Source organism: Rattus norvegicus, chromosome 3, assembly GCF_021556685.1.
Source record: "Rattus norvegicus strain SHRSP/BbbUtx chromosome 3, alternate assembly SHRSP_T2T, whole genome shotgun sequence".
Taxonomy (NCBI): domain Eukaryota; kingdom Metazoa; phylum Chordata; class Mammalia; order Rodentia; family Muridae; genus Rattus; species Rattus norvegicus.
In genome coordinates, this window is record NC_141536.1 from 20,580,516 (window position 1) to 20,594,860 (window position 14,345).

General features: G+C 37.8%; 1 protein-coding gene across 6 annotated transcripts in view; it reads left to right on the top strand.

Annotated features, from left to right (window-relative positions):
• Positions 1-14,345, top strand: part of Rabgap1 (RAB GTPase activating protein 1) — a 118,074-nt gene that overhangs the window by 75,899 nt on the left and 27,830 nt on the right. For all 6 annotated transcript variants that reach the window (NM_001107841.1, XM_087652779.1, XM_087652777.1 and 3 more), the window contains 2 exon segments: positions 8,812-8,925; positions 13,252-13,326. In NM_001107841.1, coding sequence (NP_001101311.1) covers positions 8,812-8,925; positions 13,252-13,326 — 189 coding nt within the window.

The window sequence follows — 14,345 nt, forward strand, 5'->3', positions numbered from 1 at the left end:
ATCATGAATGACAAAACAATACACTATCACTAAGCTATATACACCTGGACTTAAGACTCTTTCAGGCTGAGAGATTATAAACTGATATTTGCATAGTATAGATGGAGAGAAAACCAGGATAAAGGAAAATAGGACAGCTTATGAAAAGAAAAAAAAGCAATAAGGCAGAATCATAAGATGTACTCTGACTTATTATAAATTATACTGACTTAGCCAAAAGTGGTAGCAAAACTATTGAGAATTAGAGGGAATGAACTTTTTGAAATAAAGTTGAGTATTTGTTGAATGTTTAAAAGAAAACCATTTTAGTAATTCTAATTTAATGGATTAGGTTATATAAAAATATAGCAAGGAATATAAGAATTGACTTAGACTTTGTATTATGTACTGTGCAATGTATGATAACTGTTTTTATCCTTTGTGTGCATTTGTGGGGGAATGGCAGGAGTATAGAGGTCAGAGAGCAGTCTGTAGGAGCTAGTTCTCCTTTTCTACTGTGTGAGCCCTAAAAATTAAACTGCGCTGGGCTTGGCACCAAGTCTCTGCCGAGCTATCTCACAGAACCCAAGGTTTTTAGTTATTTAGTTGTTGGTGATGGTTGGTTGACTGATGGAGATGGGGCTCCCACTTTACAAGTCTCACTCCCTAGCTTGCCTGAAATCCACTGCATAGACCCTGCAAGCCTGGAACTCATAAAGACCCACCTTCCTCTCTGACTCCTGAGTATTGGAGTTAAAGTCCATACAGCACCATATCAGGCCCAAGATTTTGTGATGTATGTAAAATTTTAATCATATACTTCCAACAATATACAGTAATGCTAAGTTGTTGATACTAAGAAAATACTTACTTGATGTACAGTTGATTTGGTGATAGAAATGAAATTGAAATAAGTGTTTAGAAGTATTTAGTTACCAGAAACATTTGTTTACATTATGACTTTGCACATAATTTTGTGCCTTCTGATTTAACTCATAACTTGCTACCCTTACCAACACCATCCCAGTTTTACTCAGAATGATTCTCTGCCTGTTCACTTTCATCAGCAATAGTTTTTAGATTGCCTGGTCCTTGGGCTCTCCAGATGTATTGCTATGCAGGAAAATCAACAATAGCCAAGCAGGAAAAGGTTGAGCACACTGTTAGCATTTATGCCTTATCTACATGATTTCGGGCAGTTTTGCCAAACATTGGCCAGTTTTCCTGTGGGAAACGCGAGCCCTAAAAGGAAGTGGACATAGCTAAAGGGCTACATGCCACATGGGACAGACTTATTTTTAGAAAGGCATTATAATGCCATATTTGGTTTGAAACAATGTGACAACAGTCCATTATTTTATTAAATATAGATCTGGCTTTTCTGGAGTCAGCCACTTTCCTCTTACATTGTCTATCATAGATAGATCCATAGTGCAAGGATTTTTACATGCTCATCCAGTTGGTGCAGGTCTAACTGGACATGCAGATTAGGTGCTTCTTGTGCAGATATTTCCACAGAGGCTTGCTGTGCATATTTTATAGTTAAGACTCTGGTCACATTACGTGGTTATTTTTTGTGGGGAAAGTTGTTTATTTTACTGGATGTTTGGGAGGGGAGTGAAGAGGCAGAGGCATATGAAGTTTACTGTAATTGTCTTAAAGGAAGAACTCATTAAATGAGACAGTGATAATAAAAAATCTGAAGTGAATCAGATTTGAAGACGGGTTTAAAACAAAATAAATCTAAGCAGCAGAAATACTTGCTCTTGAGCACTGCAGTGTTTGGATCAGTATGATTCGTAGGTTAAAACAAAAACTCTTATTCTATCATTTGTATTTGAAGTGTCAAGTGTTTCTGTCTTCTTTTCCCTATAAATTAAACTCTTATTCTATCATTTGTATTTGAAGTGTCAAGTGTTTCTGTCTTCTTTTCCCTATAAATTAATTTAATTGTAATAAAGTATGATAATGGATTTCTGAATTGCTTTCTGTCTAATTACAGACCTCCTCCTTCTCTCTAGACCAGGCATACATCCCAAACAACACAACATGCCAAATACATATTTTGTCTTTTGGTTTGTCTGCCAACATTGTCTATCTCAAATCTGGTAGGAAGGGGTTAGCACTGATGTACTAGGCCTTGTCCCTAGTACACTTTCTTCCACATAGTGTTTCTTCTTATAAACCCAGGCAAATAGGCTAGGCTTATAATCAGATGGTTAGAAATACTTCAGGGTCTAGCTTGGGTAAATGAACTTCCCAGGGTTGTGAAAACTAAATTTAAAAAAAAAACAAAACAAAAACAGAGACACACACAGACTTTTTTTTTCCTATTCTTTTTATTTTTATTTATTTATTTATTTATTTATTTATTTTTTTTTTTTGGAGCTGGGGACCGAACCCAGGGCCTTGTGCTTGCTAGGCAAGCGCTCTACCACTGAGCCAAATCCCCAACCCGCTTACTATAGACTTTAAGATCTATCCATTTTACTGTTGTCTAAGGACAACAACTCCAGAATCCACGGGGTGGCCTGATTTAGTACTTCCAGTTACCTATATGTTTATGTTCATAAAAGGTATTTCTAGGCTGTTCTGTGTTTTAGGTGATTGAGATTTGGAAGGGAAACCTTTAAAACATTAACTACTGAGTGCCTTCATAGTGTTTCATATATTTAAATATGTGTAGATCAACTAACCTCTCTTTGGTTCAGCTTTTAAATTGTGCTGTTAACTTTAAATTGGTGGCAGTTTTATTGTCATCATGGGTTCCCCCCACCCAGCCCTCTCTGAAAGCAATTCCCTTAAATATATGTGAAAAGCAATCTCTACTAACAATTTTCTACTAAAATCCAACAACTTTGATTTCTACCCAAATCCCTTCTCTTGTATTAGTATAGAAGGATAACACTATAGGACAGAAATCCCATGGTTCCTAGTTAAAAAGCAAGTAAGGACTTGAAGAGCAATTTTGGCAGCCATGAGGGACCAATAATGTATGTGTTCAGTTCTTGAAAGCTCAGATCAACCATGGAGGTGTTTTGTTTTTTAGCTTTTTATTGTTATTAAATGAAGTCATTATTTATGCTTCTTTCTAGGATTCTTGTTTTGACATTGAAAAGATAATAGACATTGGCTCACTCTCCATGGAGTAGAAAATGCTTACAATTCTTAGACATGGACATTCAGTAGTGTGGTAGTTAGTGTTCCCACCTCCACAAACGTAAAGGTTTCTAATCAGTGCTACCTTTTGCCCCTCCTTTCACTCTCTCCTTCCCTTCCCTGTCCTCTCCCTCTGTCCCTCCCTCCCGTCTTTACCTTCTTCTTTTTTTCTGTCAATAGTCTCAAAGCATCCTGGAGCCATAATTCAGTAAGATGGTATTGTGAGGACTAAGATAATTATAGCCTAAAAACATTTCAGTAATTATGATTTAATGAAATTTAAAATGTTCGCTTCTAAACTGTGGTGTTTTCTGACTGACATTACATGGCAGGTTCTTATTGTTAAAGTATTTGGTAATTTCTTTATATTTCTGTGAAATTTTTTACTTTTCTAAGTTACATTACATAGATTTTATATTTTAAGAAGTTTTTCTTTCTATTTTTTGTTTCATGTGCATTGGTGCTCTGCTTGTGTGTATGATTGTTTATATGAGGCTGTCAGATACCTGGGGACTGGAGTTATAGACAGTTATAAACTGTTCTGTGGGAGCTGGGAGTTAAACCTAGGTTCTCTGGAAGAGCAGCCCGTGTTCTTAACTGCTGCACCATCCCTCCTACCCCTATTTTATGTTTTCCAATGTACTTTTTATCAAATAAAATTTTTGTGTATATTTTACAGTTTTAAAATAAGTAAAATAAAAGTACATCTGCCTATAGTCAGGCCAAATCAAAAAGTAAAATTCAAAATACTTAAAAGAATACTGATTTTTTTTTAACATTGTGTGTATGGGTCATTTAATCTGTGTGTAAATATGTGGACCATGTGTGTGCAGCAGTTTCAGAGGACAAAGGAGGGCATTCTTTAACCTGGAACTGAAGCTATATGTACTTGTGAGTGGAAATGGAGCCCAGGGACTATGGAAGAGCAGCCAGTGCTCTTAACCACTGAGCCATCTCAGCAGTCCAAGTACACTAATTTTTTTTTTAAATGGATTTTTTTTCTTTTAAAGATAATGCCTAGTCTTCTCATGTCCTCCCCTAATCACTTATAAACAAGCCACATACATGGTAAGATTTTTACCCACTTTGTTTTTATGTTTAAAAACTTATACATGGTCCATACTCAGGAAGCAGAGGCAAGCAGATCTGAGTTCGAGGCCAATCTGGTCTGCAGAGTGAATTCCAGGCTACACAGAGAAAAAAACCCTATCTTGAAAATCAAACAACTGGACTGGAGAGATGGCTCAGCAGTTAAGAGCACTGACTGTTCTTCCAGAGGTCCTGAGTTCAATTCCCAGCAACCACATGGTGGCTCACAAACATCTGTAATGGGATCTGATGCCCTCCCTGGGTGTCTGGATACAATGAAAGTGTACTCACATACATACAATAAATAAATCTTAAAAAGAAAAAGAAAATCAAACAAAGACAGAAAGCATTGTACTTACTATATAGTAGTTTAGGTTTGCTTTTGTTAACTTGACCCAAGCTACAGCGATTTAGGACGAGGAAACCTCAGTTGAGACTATGCAGAACTCTAGGGGTTCTTCACCGTGATTGATGTAGGAAGGCCCAGCCCACATTAGGCAGTGCAGACCCTGGTTGCTGCTCCTGGATACTGTAAGAAAGCAGGCTGAGTATGAACAAGCCAGCAAGTAGCATTCCGTGATGGGCTCTGCTTCAGCTCCTGCCTCCAGGTTCCCACCCTGTCTTCTCCTCTGTGATGGACTGTAACTGGAATATCTATCTCTTTTTGCTTTTGTTCTTGTGGTATTTACCACAGCAATAAAAGAGAACATGTTATTAGGGGAAGGTATAAGGTTTGGGGTTTTTTCCTATTTTCATAAATCTTGATAACTTTTATCTAAGTACTTCATATGATTACTGTACATAACTTCTATTTTTTAGAACTCTCATGATACATCCCTTAATGTAAGTATAGTATTAAGACATTAATAGATAAAGGTGTTACAACTAGTAGTTTTTCTTTATTTTTCAATCCCATCAAATTATAAAAGCTATTATATATTTTTATATATATAATATAAAATTGAAATTCAACTTGAAAATATTTAATATTTTTGATATTGCCAAATATTATAACATCTTTGTTTCTTTCTTCTTCCTTTTTTTTTTTTTTTTTTTTTTTTTTTTTTGGTGTTACCTTGTTTTCTCAGTCAGCAAGGCAGGTGCTGTATCACTGAGCTGTAGCCCCAGTGGTCAGCCCTGCTTCTAAACATACAGCAGAATTACAAGTTAGAAGATGCATGGGCAGTCCACAGAAAGAAGCTGTCTGTCTTCAGTACCACTTAAATTTTATTAATTTTTTTTCTCTTTGGGCTTTTATCCCATCAATTTACATAGAGAATTTTAAAAATATATATTTTAGAATCACTTTTAACAGCTATAGTTCACTTTTTAAGACAGAGCTGCAGATTGAGGAAATAGCTTAGCAGGTAAAAGTTAGGCTTTAGATTGGCACACAAGGCTGACAGCCTGAGTTAGCCCCTCAGATCTGCTTTTAGAGGTAGATGCAATCAGCTATAGTCTAAGCACTTCTGTGGTGAGATGGGGGACAGGGAGAGACAGGAGAATCAGCACATAGATCTCAGGACATCTAGGTTACAGTGATAGTACATATGAATGGCGCTGCCTCAACAGTGTAGAAAGGAAAGAACTGACTAGAAAAAGTTTTCCTGTTTCCACATAGTGTGCTGTGCTACATGCTTTACTTATATTAACACAAACACACGTGTGCAAGCATTGGCATGCACACACACACACACACACACACACACAACAACAACAACAAACAAGATTATGCAACCAGTATAATACACTTTATTTATGAAAATACATTTTAAAGATAAGACATGGGCAAGGTATGATTGACACATACCCGTAATTTCACTACCCAGAAAGCTGAGACCAGCCTGAGCTCTATAGTGAGACCCTGTCTCATGGATAAATAATGTATCTGAGTGGGTTGCTTTTCTATTTTATGAAGTGTTATATACAGTTTTTTGGCATTATTCTTAAGAACTTTTGATTTGGGCAACAAACTACTTGGGAAGAACAATCCCATCACTTGTTATTTCTCATGGCAGCCTTCTGCTGCATTTTCTCTGTTTGGGTACTTTGCTTTTCTTCCTGCCATTCTTAGCTTTCTATTTTCCAGATTGAGTTTACAAAGATTATGTATTCAAAGCACTTCCTCCAGTTCCCAGAGCCTTATTAATCTTGAGAAGTTACCCAGTTGCCCTATTCTCACAGTAAGGTATAAAAAATAGACAGCCATACCACTGTGATTTGAACTAAAACAATTTTGATGTGGGAACAAGAAAATACCACTTACTATAACTTCCTTAAATTTTAATCCACAGACTGCCTTAAAGGGGCCTTTCTCCCAGTCCCACCACCACATATGACAGAGCTAAGGATGAATCACTAGAAATGAGCCACATCTAGCTTCTAGATTTTATTTAGTGACATGTACTAATGAAAGGAACACGAACTGTGTAGTGGTTTTAAGGATACTGGTCAGGCATTTCGTACAATGCCCTTCAAGAAATTGGTATTTTTCTCCTGAAGTGATGAATTTGAAAGATAAAGATAAAAAGTAAAAGCCATTTTTGTAACACGAGGAGTGCCTGCTAACAGAATGACTTCCCACTGTTGATGCTGATCTTGGTTGTCTTTGTGAGACCAGGTTTCTGGGTCTCTCCCCTGCATGATTACTCTTTGTACCGAGCCCTCATTCCATACTGTACTTTCAGTCCTCCGGAGGAAGTGTGTCCATGCTTCTGATGGAGTATTGCACTCTCCTTCCTTGAGGACATAGTGTGTACTCAAGCTATTTGAAATTAGCCTGCCTGGGTGGTATATCTCTTTACCCCACTTATTTAATCCATTTTATTTTTAATGTAGAAACTCAAAGGTATTTCTCTCATACTCAGGACTATAACTTAGTATTACTTTATCCCTTCGTTGCTTAAATTATTTGGCTTAAGTCATTAGGAGCATTTTCCTTGTCTGTCCGTATCCTTCTGACAGACTCATCCGTGTAGGCATTGTCTTATGGGTAGCATTAGTGTTATGGGTTACTTGGCATGGTTTGTGGTAGTAATAAAAGAAACCTGCATGTTTATTTTTCTCTTTTTGTCAATACAAAAATGCTGCATGGTTTTAGGGAAGGGGTGTCAGTCTTGATTTCACCATGGAGCTCTTGTTCCTTTTATTAGCAAATAGTAAACTTGTAGATGCTGACTGTGCTGTGTAATTTACCAAAGTGATTGCAGGATGGTATAGCCTAGTCATTATGTGTGAGAGATCCAGTTGTTGTATTACTTCACCAAGACTTGGTATTTTGATTTTAGCCAGCCTATTGTGTGTAGTTTCTGAACTATTTAAACTGTCTTATTTTGTTGCTTAAAATACAAGAGACAAGATACAATTATTTACAGTTTCTTGATAATTGTAAACTGCAGCAAGTATTTTTTTTTTTTTTTGGTTCTTTTTTTTCGGAGCTGGGGACCGAACCCAGGGCCTTGCGCTTCCTAGGTAAGCGCTCTACCACTGAGCTAAATCCCCAACCCCAGCAGCAAGTATTTTTAACACTCATTACTATATGAAAAACCAAAAAGACATACAGGTTACAGCAGGATCTAACATTGTTTCTGGGCTGAACATACATAAACTTCAGTTGACAGCAGCAGCAGTTAGGTGAATTTAAAATCATTACATAAATCTTTCTGGTCACATTGTGAAGGACATGGATTTGTTTTCAGAACTTTGTGAGATTTGTAATGTTACTATTCTGACAAGAACTTATTGAACTGATCATTAGAATTTTGGTGGGTGGGTTCATATGGGTTGCCAAATCAAATAGATTAGTTCCAAATTCTTCAGTATATTTTGCAAGACCAAGTATTTTAAGCCAGTGGTTCCCATGGGACTCTAGTTTGTTATCATTTTTTTTTTTAGCAGGTTTCAGAGATTTACCATGTGAGTTCTCATTGTCAGTTCTCATGATCCATGGGCAGGGGCAGTAGTTGGTTGAAGACTGTTAGGGAGTTTGGACACCTGCAAGCATTACTGATACCTGCTCACTTTTGTTGACTCAGAGACCATTTTTCTCTTCTGGAGGAAGAAATGGGAAGTTTCCTGTAGGGCGTTTGCACCCTGGACCCTTGTTTGGTCTTCTCTTGCATTCTTGTGCAGAAATTCTGGTTAAGGGCCTTAGCTTTTCCATTTGATAATGTGCATGTGAGCTTTGTGTCAGAGAGTACATTAAGTATTACTTTAGCTCGGTTTTTCATGATAGAAAGCACCTTGCCTCCTCCTTGTGGAAACTTGAATGTTTTTCTGTGGAAAACTGATTTTTTTTTTAGCAGTTCACTTTTCTTTATACAATAGAAAAGTCATTAGCTTCACTTGTTTGCACTGCATAGGGAATATAGCATCAGATATGTGCAATGAAATGGCACTTTTCTTCCACCTTATCCACCACTATTACTCTTACTTATTAGCCCCCTGAAAAGGTAATAAAAAAGTACAGGCATGGATGTGTGTTATAGCACTTGAACTACATAAACAATGGGACCCTTTTACACAGATCCAAATAGATATTCATCTTATTAATGCTCCCGGTCCCCTCTTCCTCTCTTTCTACAGGAGTCTCCCCAAGACAGTGCTATCACCAGAGATATTAACCGCACATTTCCAGCTCATGACTACTTCAAGGACACAGGAGGAGATGGACAAGATTCCTTATATAAAATATGCAAGGTATTTTGCATTAAGTATTGGTATTGGTTTTGAATGGCAGTTCTGCTTCTTTGAAATTATATAAAAGACAAACTACAAAATGTAATTTGGGGGCTTGTTTGAGGGGTTTTGTTTGGAAGGCTTTTGGGCTTTTTGAAACACGGCTTCATGTTGTCTAGACTGTCTTCGGTGTCATTATGTACCAGAGGCTGGTCTTAAATTTGTGTTCCTCTTGTCTCCAGTTTCTAAATCATTGGGAGTACAGATGCATTTCACCATGCTGTCTACAATGTGTAATTTGTATTTGATGTTGAGAATTGAAAAAGAAAGACAGCAAAAGAGATGATCTGAAAGCCAAAGATAACACAATTTTAGATCATCAAAAATCAGGAAGTAATGAGGCTGGAGAAATGACTCAGTGTGACAGCATGCACTGTGCTTCAGAGGACTGAGCTCAGTTCCCAGCACACACACCTAGTGCCTTACAAATCCACGATCTCTGGCCCCACAGAACCCAATGCCTGTGGACTCTGCAGGTACCTATATCTGTGTAGGTCACGTTGTTATGTTGAAAATCGCTCTCAAACAGGTAGCGTTTTTTAAGTGTAACAAGGAAATAAATAGAAAAGAGGGCAGAGAAAACAAAAGAAACAGAAGGTAGAATGAAGGCCATCTACTGGGTGAGAAAAGCCATTGCATTATGAACTCAGAACCACTGGGTCTGCACAGGATTGTGTCTATCAACAACTGATCATGGATAGGACCCTGGTCCTATGGGATCTTATTTTTCCCTACTAAACTTTTGCTTACTGAAACATTCTGGGAGAGTCCTCCTCAGTTGTGTACCCACTGGTGAGCCTACCAGGCTCCAGTGTAGAGTTTCAAATCGAATCCCAGTTAAAGTAAATGGATCACCAAACCAAAAATGTATAAATGTGGGAAAGGGATTTGTCACAGTGTTTGTTGACAGGTGTAGAGAGGAGTAAGAGAAGTTGAGTGGAAATAATTAGAATGTATTATATACACGCATGAGACTGTCAGAGAACAAGTTTGGTAACCAGAGAGAGACACGGAATAACTGAAGTAGTCAGTATAGCTAAATGTGAAGCTTAGCAAGACAAAGGTCATGAACTTTCCTTATGTAGTTCTGCGTTTCCCCAATTCTTGATAGTACATATTTAGATTTTTTTCAAATTTGGTGTGTAAAGCACCTAGGGAGCCATAGAATGTTTATACACATTGTAAGTGCAGGAGTTGGCTCCATGGATACACCCAACAATAGTGCCAATGCCTGTTCAGACGGGTTTGTAGCACTGCGGCTCAATGAGTAAGTGATGGTAAATACTGTGAAAAAGACCAATGACTGAACACTATGAAAGCAATAGCCTGTTCAGTTGTAATCTACTTTAAATTATATTTATTCTCATCTTACAGATAAAAGAGTATAAGTAGCATACATCAGAGCTACAGAGTTAAAAGAGGTTGGGAACAGACATTTTTAGCCTTGTCCTGACTTCAGAACCAGTCTTTGATATTTTTCTTCTCAGAGTAAGATAGTTTTTTTGTAGTGTGTCCAGGCAAGGCTCAAAATGTGTTCTTAATAAACCTCTACTTAGGATTAAAAAGAGAAAACTATCAGCTAGTTTTTAAGATAGAATTCCTGAGAACACATTAGATGATTTGAACTATTGGGACATTTAAACTTTAGAGAAGTCATTCTTGAGTTTATAGTTTTAATTTCTCCAAGATACTCAAAGCTGTTATTATGTTGTAATTTTCTTAGGTCCTTTAGCAGTTTCTTGGTTTTATCTTTCATACATTGCCTCCAACCATTCCTCACCATATTGCAGAATTCTCAGAAAGTGTCCCTGTGTTCAGTGTCTCTGCTTCATATTTCTGTGTCTACTTCCCATCCCTTGATCTTCCACCTCTCAGCCTCACCAGTAACTTTGCTCTCTTTCTTTCTGCCTGCCATACCACAGAGACTTTCCCAGGAGCTCAGATGGTGGTTCCCCATCTCTACATGGTCCTCTTGAGGTCCCTCTCACTCTCAGACTAGCAGCTCTCAATACTGGATAATGTGCCCAAATCTGCCTTAGCTTAAGGTCTCAATTCCTAAGTGCTAGTTAGTCTCTGTCATAGCCTTGGAACAAAGTTGGACTTTCCAGTTAATTTAAAAATGTGTTTATTGTGAAAACTTCCCAACATAGAGAAGTTGATTATTGGGATGAATTTCTGTATATTCCCTTCATGTCCATCTCTCTCCACATTGCTTCATCTGTCTTTTAATACTTGAAAGTGAACTGTTGTCCCTCTCAGCCCTCTAGTGCCATCTCTATATCCAGAATTCCATAAATACCTTCACCCAGCTGGCGGTGTAAGAATCCATGAGGACTCTCATCTCAGTTGCTGCAGCCCTTGATTGATTAACGTCATCTTTTCCACCATTTCATATTCCCAGGTTGTGTGATATGATGGTTAATGACCCTTAGAGTTGTGCTCTGCCTCTGTGCTTACTCGTAAGCTCATTGCTTGCCGCCTTATGTTGCTGGCAGTTCAAAAAGAACTGCTTTGAATTCGTAGCCCAGCCTTTGGGGTCTAGCCTAGTTTTGTGCCATCTCAAAATTTGCTTCATGTTTACCCCAGAATTAGTTCATTTGTATAGCTTCCACCAAAATCTGACTAAGTACTATAGTCATAACACAGTAGAATGAAATAAAACCCCTTATTCATTGGTGACATGAATGTGCCTGTGCCTGTGTGCATTCATTTACTCCATCATGAACTCAAATAGTATATTCCCTTCTGTTCTCTACCTATGAAGGTTCCATATATATGTATTTCAGCCTGCTACATAAAATTGCTTAAGCTATGCTAAGCCCTTTGCCAGAGAAGACTAAGTAAGGATAATAATAAGTCAATATTATGATATTAGCAGTTTGTGTAAGTAATATGAACACAATCTGACAAACACAGGCCTCTGACTTGTAACTGCTGTTTTCCAGAGAACTGTATTAGTTATTAGCCATGATAATTTTCAACATACGCCTAGCAATATTGGCCCTAACACTAATTTTTATTGTAAGGTGTGGAAAGTGGTATGCTTCCTGGTATTATAAACAGATTCTCTCTGAAACCTTCTTTTTGTATCTTTGGAAAAAAATTATACATGCTTCTCATCTTGTAGCCCTCTCATCAAACAAGATGTGATAAGGAACCCTAATAAAATGACAGTGAATTCTACCCGAGGTTATGAACAGAGGACTGTTATCTGTAAAGCTGTGGTTTCTCTAAGCTAATGATAAAAACTATCCTGATAAACAGCCTGAAAGACATATTCCAAAACACCTAATTTTAAATTCCTTTCTCAGGATATAGGAACCTTGGTACACAGTATTGGGAAAATAAGGGAAATTTCAACAGAAACAAATTTATCATAAAGGAGATAGAAACCATAGGATCCTACATCATTACTTTATGACAGTGGTTCTCAACCTTCCTAATGCTGCGACCCTTTAATACAGTTTCTCATGTTATAGTGACCCCAACCTTGCAATTATTTTCATTGCTACTTAATAACTGTAATCTTGCTATTGTTATCAGTCATAATATAAATATGACAGGTTGAGAACCACTGCTTTATGGGCATCCCCCTTTCTAACCTAGCTTACATGAAAAATACTATTGGTAACCCAAAAAAATAAAAACAATAAAAAGCAAGTGGAACAGAGAATGGACTGTGGGGAATGTTAGGTGTCAGTGTTCTAGTCAAAAGAGTGTTCACAGGCAATGGGAATACTCATCTACCGCCAAGGAAATTAAAATGATTCTAGAGCCATCACTCTTATCAGAAAGGTTCTCACTGTCTTCACCGAAGCCTCTTATACAGATAGATGATTGAGTAACTAATTAGTGCCTAGGTGAAGAATACATTGTCCCAGCCCTCAGAACACTGTAGAGTCGTAGAGAAGATGGGCATTTAAAATGTGGCCTAGTAGATGCTATGACAGCCATGCATGTTTAGCAAGAACCTCGGAGTCATGAGGAAAAGGGAATTAGAATGCTTTGGGGGACTAGAACTAGGAGCTGTTAGAACCTGATTAATGCTCTACTCATTTCTGGTAGACTTTGTCCTTGACCACAGGAGGCAGTATGGTGACAGTGCCTTTTACCATAAAGACAACCCTGGGATTGGAGAGATATATTAGCTTCATTCTTTCAACCTCAAAATGTTTCAGTGAAGCTTGTATAGCATCCCCTTGGTTCCTGTCTTCAAGGTCTGAGAGAGAGCAGGCATGGCCCATGAATGTCTAATTCATTTAAGCACCCTTTTTTTCCCTCATGCAGGCATATTCTGTGTATGATGAAGAGATTGGTTATTGCCAGGGCCAGTCCTTCCTCGCGGCTGTGCTGCTTCTCCACGTGAGTAGCTGGGTCTGTGTCACTGATCCATGTGCCTGACTTAAGCAAGGCTTAAGGTTGGGCTTAGCCACATTCTTAGACGGAATCTTTAGCTTGTGTGTTTACAAACTTACTTTAACCTTAATGGCACTATGAAAAGAGATAGAATGAGGATAAATAGCAGTGTTGAAGGCTAGTGGAAGCTTAGATTTTTCTCAGGAGATTTAGATTTCTGCATTGGTTGACCCTTGGGAACATTCTGTAGTCTGTAAAGTAGCCACTATCATTAATATCTGTTTGGAAATGTATGTGCTGGGAAGAGAGCATGAATTTCTTTAGTATCATTTTATTCTTGGATTCATTTAATAAAGACCTTTACTCTCCTACTTTTCCTTTTTTTATCATTCATAGAAATGTCAGCTGAACAGACATATTAGTCTTCGTTTGACTTCCAGCTACTGATTTATCTCTTTGTCTTCATTTTTCATTTCAGCAAAAACAACTTAACTATCTTTTAAAAGAAAGTAGCAAACATTTGAGCTTGTGTCTTATAAGGACCAGGGCATTCTGCATCATAATTGTAATGTGATCACATCCCACACTGATGTCCTGCCTTGCACTCAGTCCACAGTCAGTGCCCCTCCTCCCAGTGGACATATACTTCATTAGCTATTGGTTATTCTGTTGCATCAAACATACTAAGTTGAGTGTTTTAGCAGCGAGCTATATCCCCTGTCTATATGTGGTTCCTTTACAGCCATTACTCTGACTGTGATCCAGCAACAAGTCAGGTGCTGTATTTGTTTGTCTTCTCTCCTTATACTTTTTCTAAATCACCCTAATATCTCTGTTTGTTTCAAGACATTCACTTTTTAAAAAGAATATTTTAACCCTATCGCCTCATAAAATGTGTCATATTCTTTTTTTTTTTTTTTTTCCTTTTTCTTTTTTTTGAGCTGGGGACCGAACCCAGGGCCTTGCGCTTCCTAGGCAAGCGCTCTACCACTGAGCTAAATCCCCAACCCCGTGTCATATTCTTA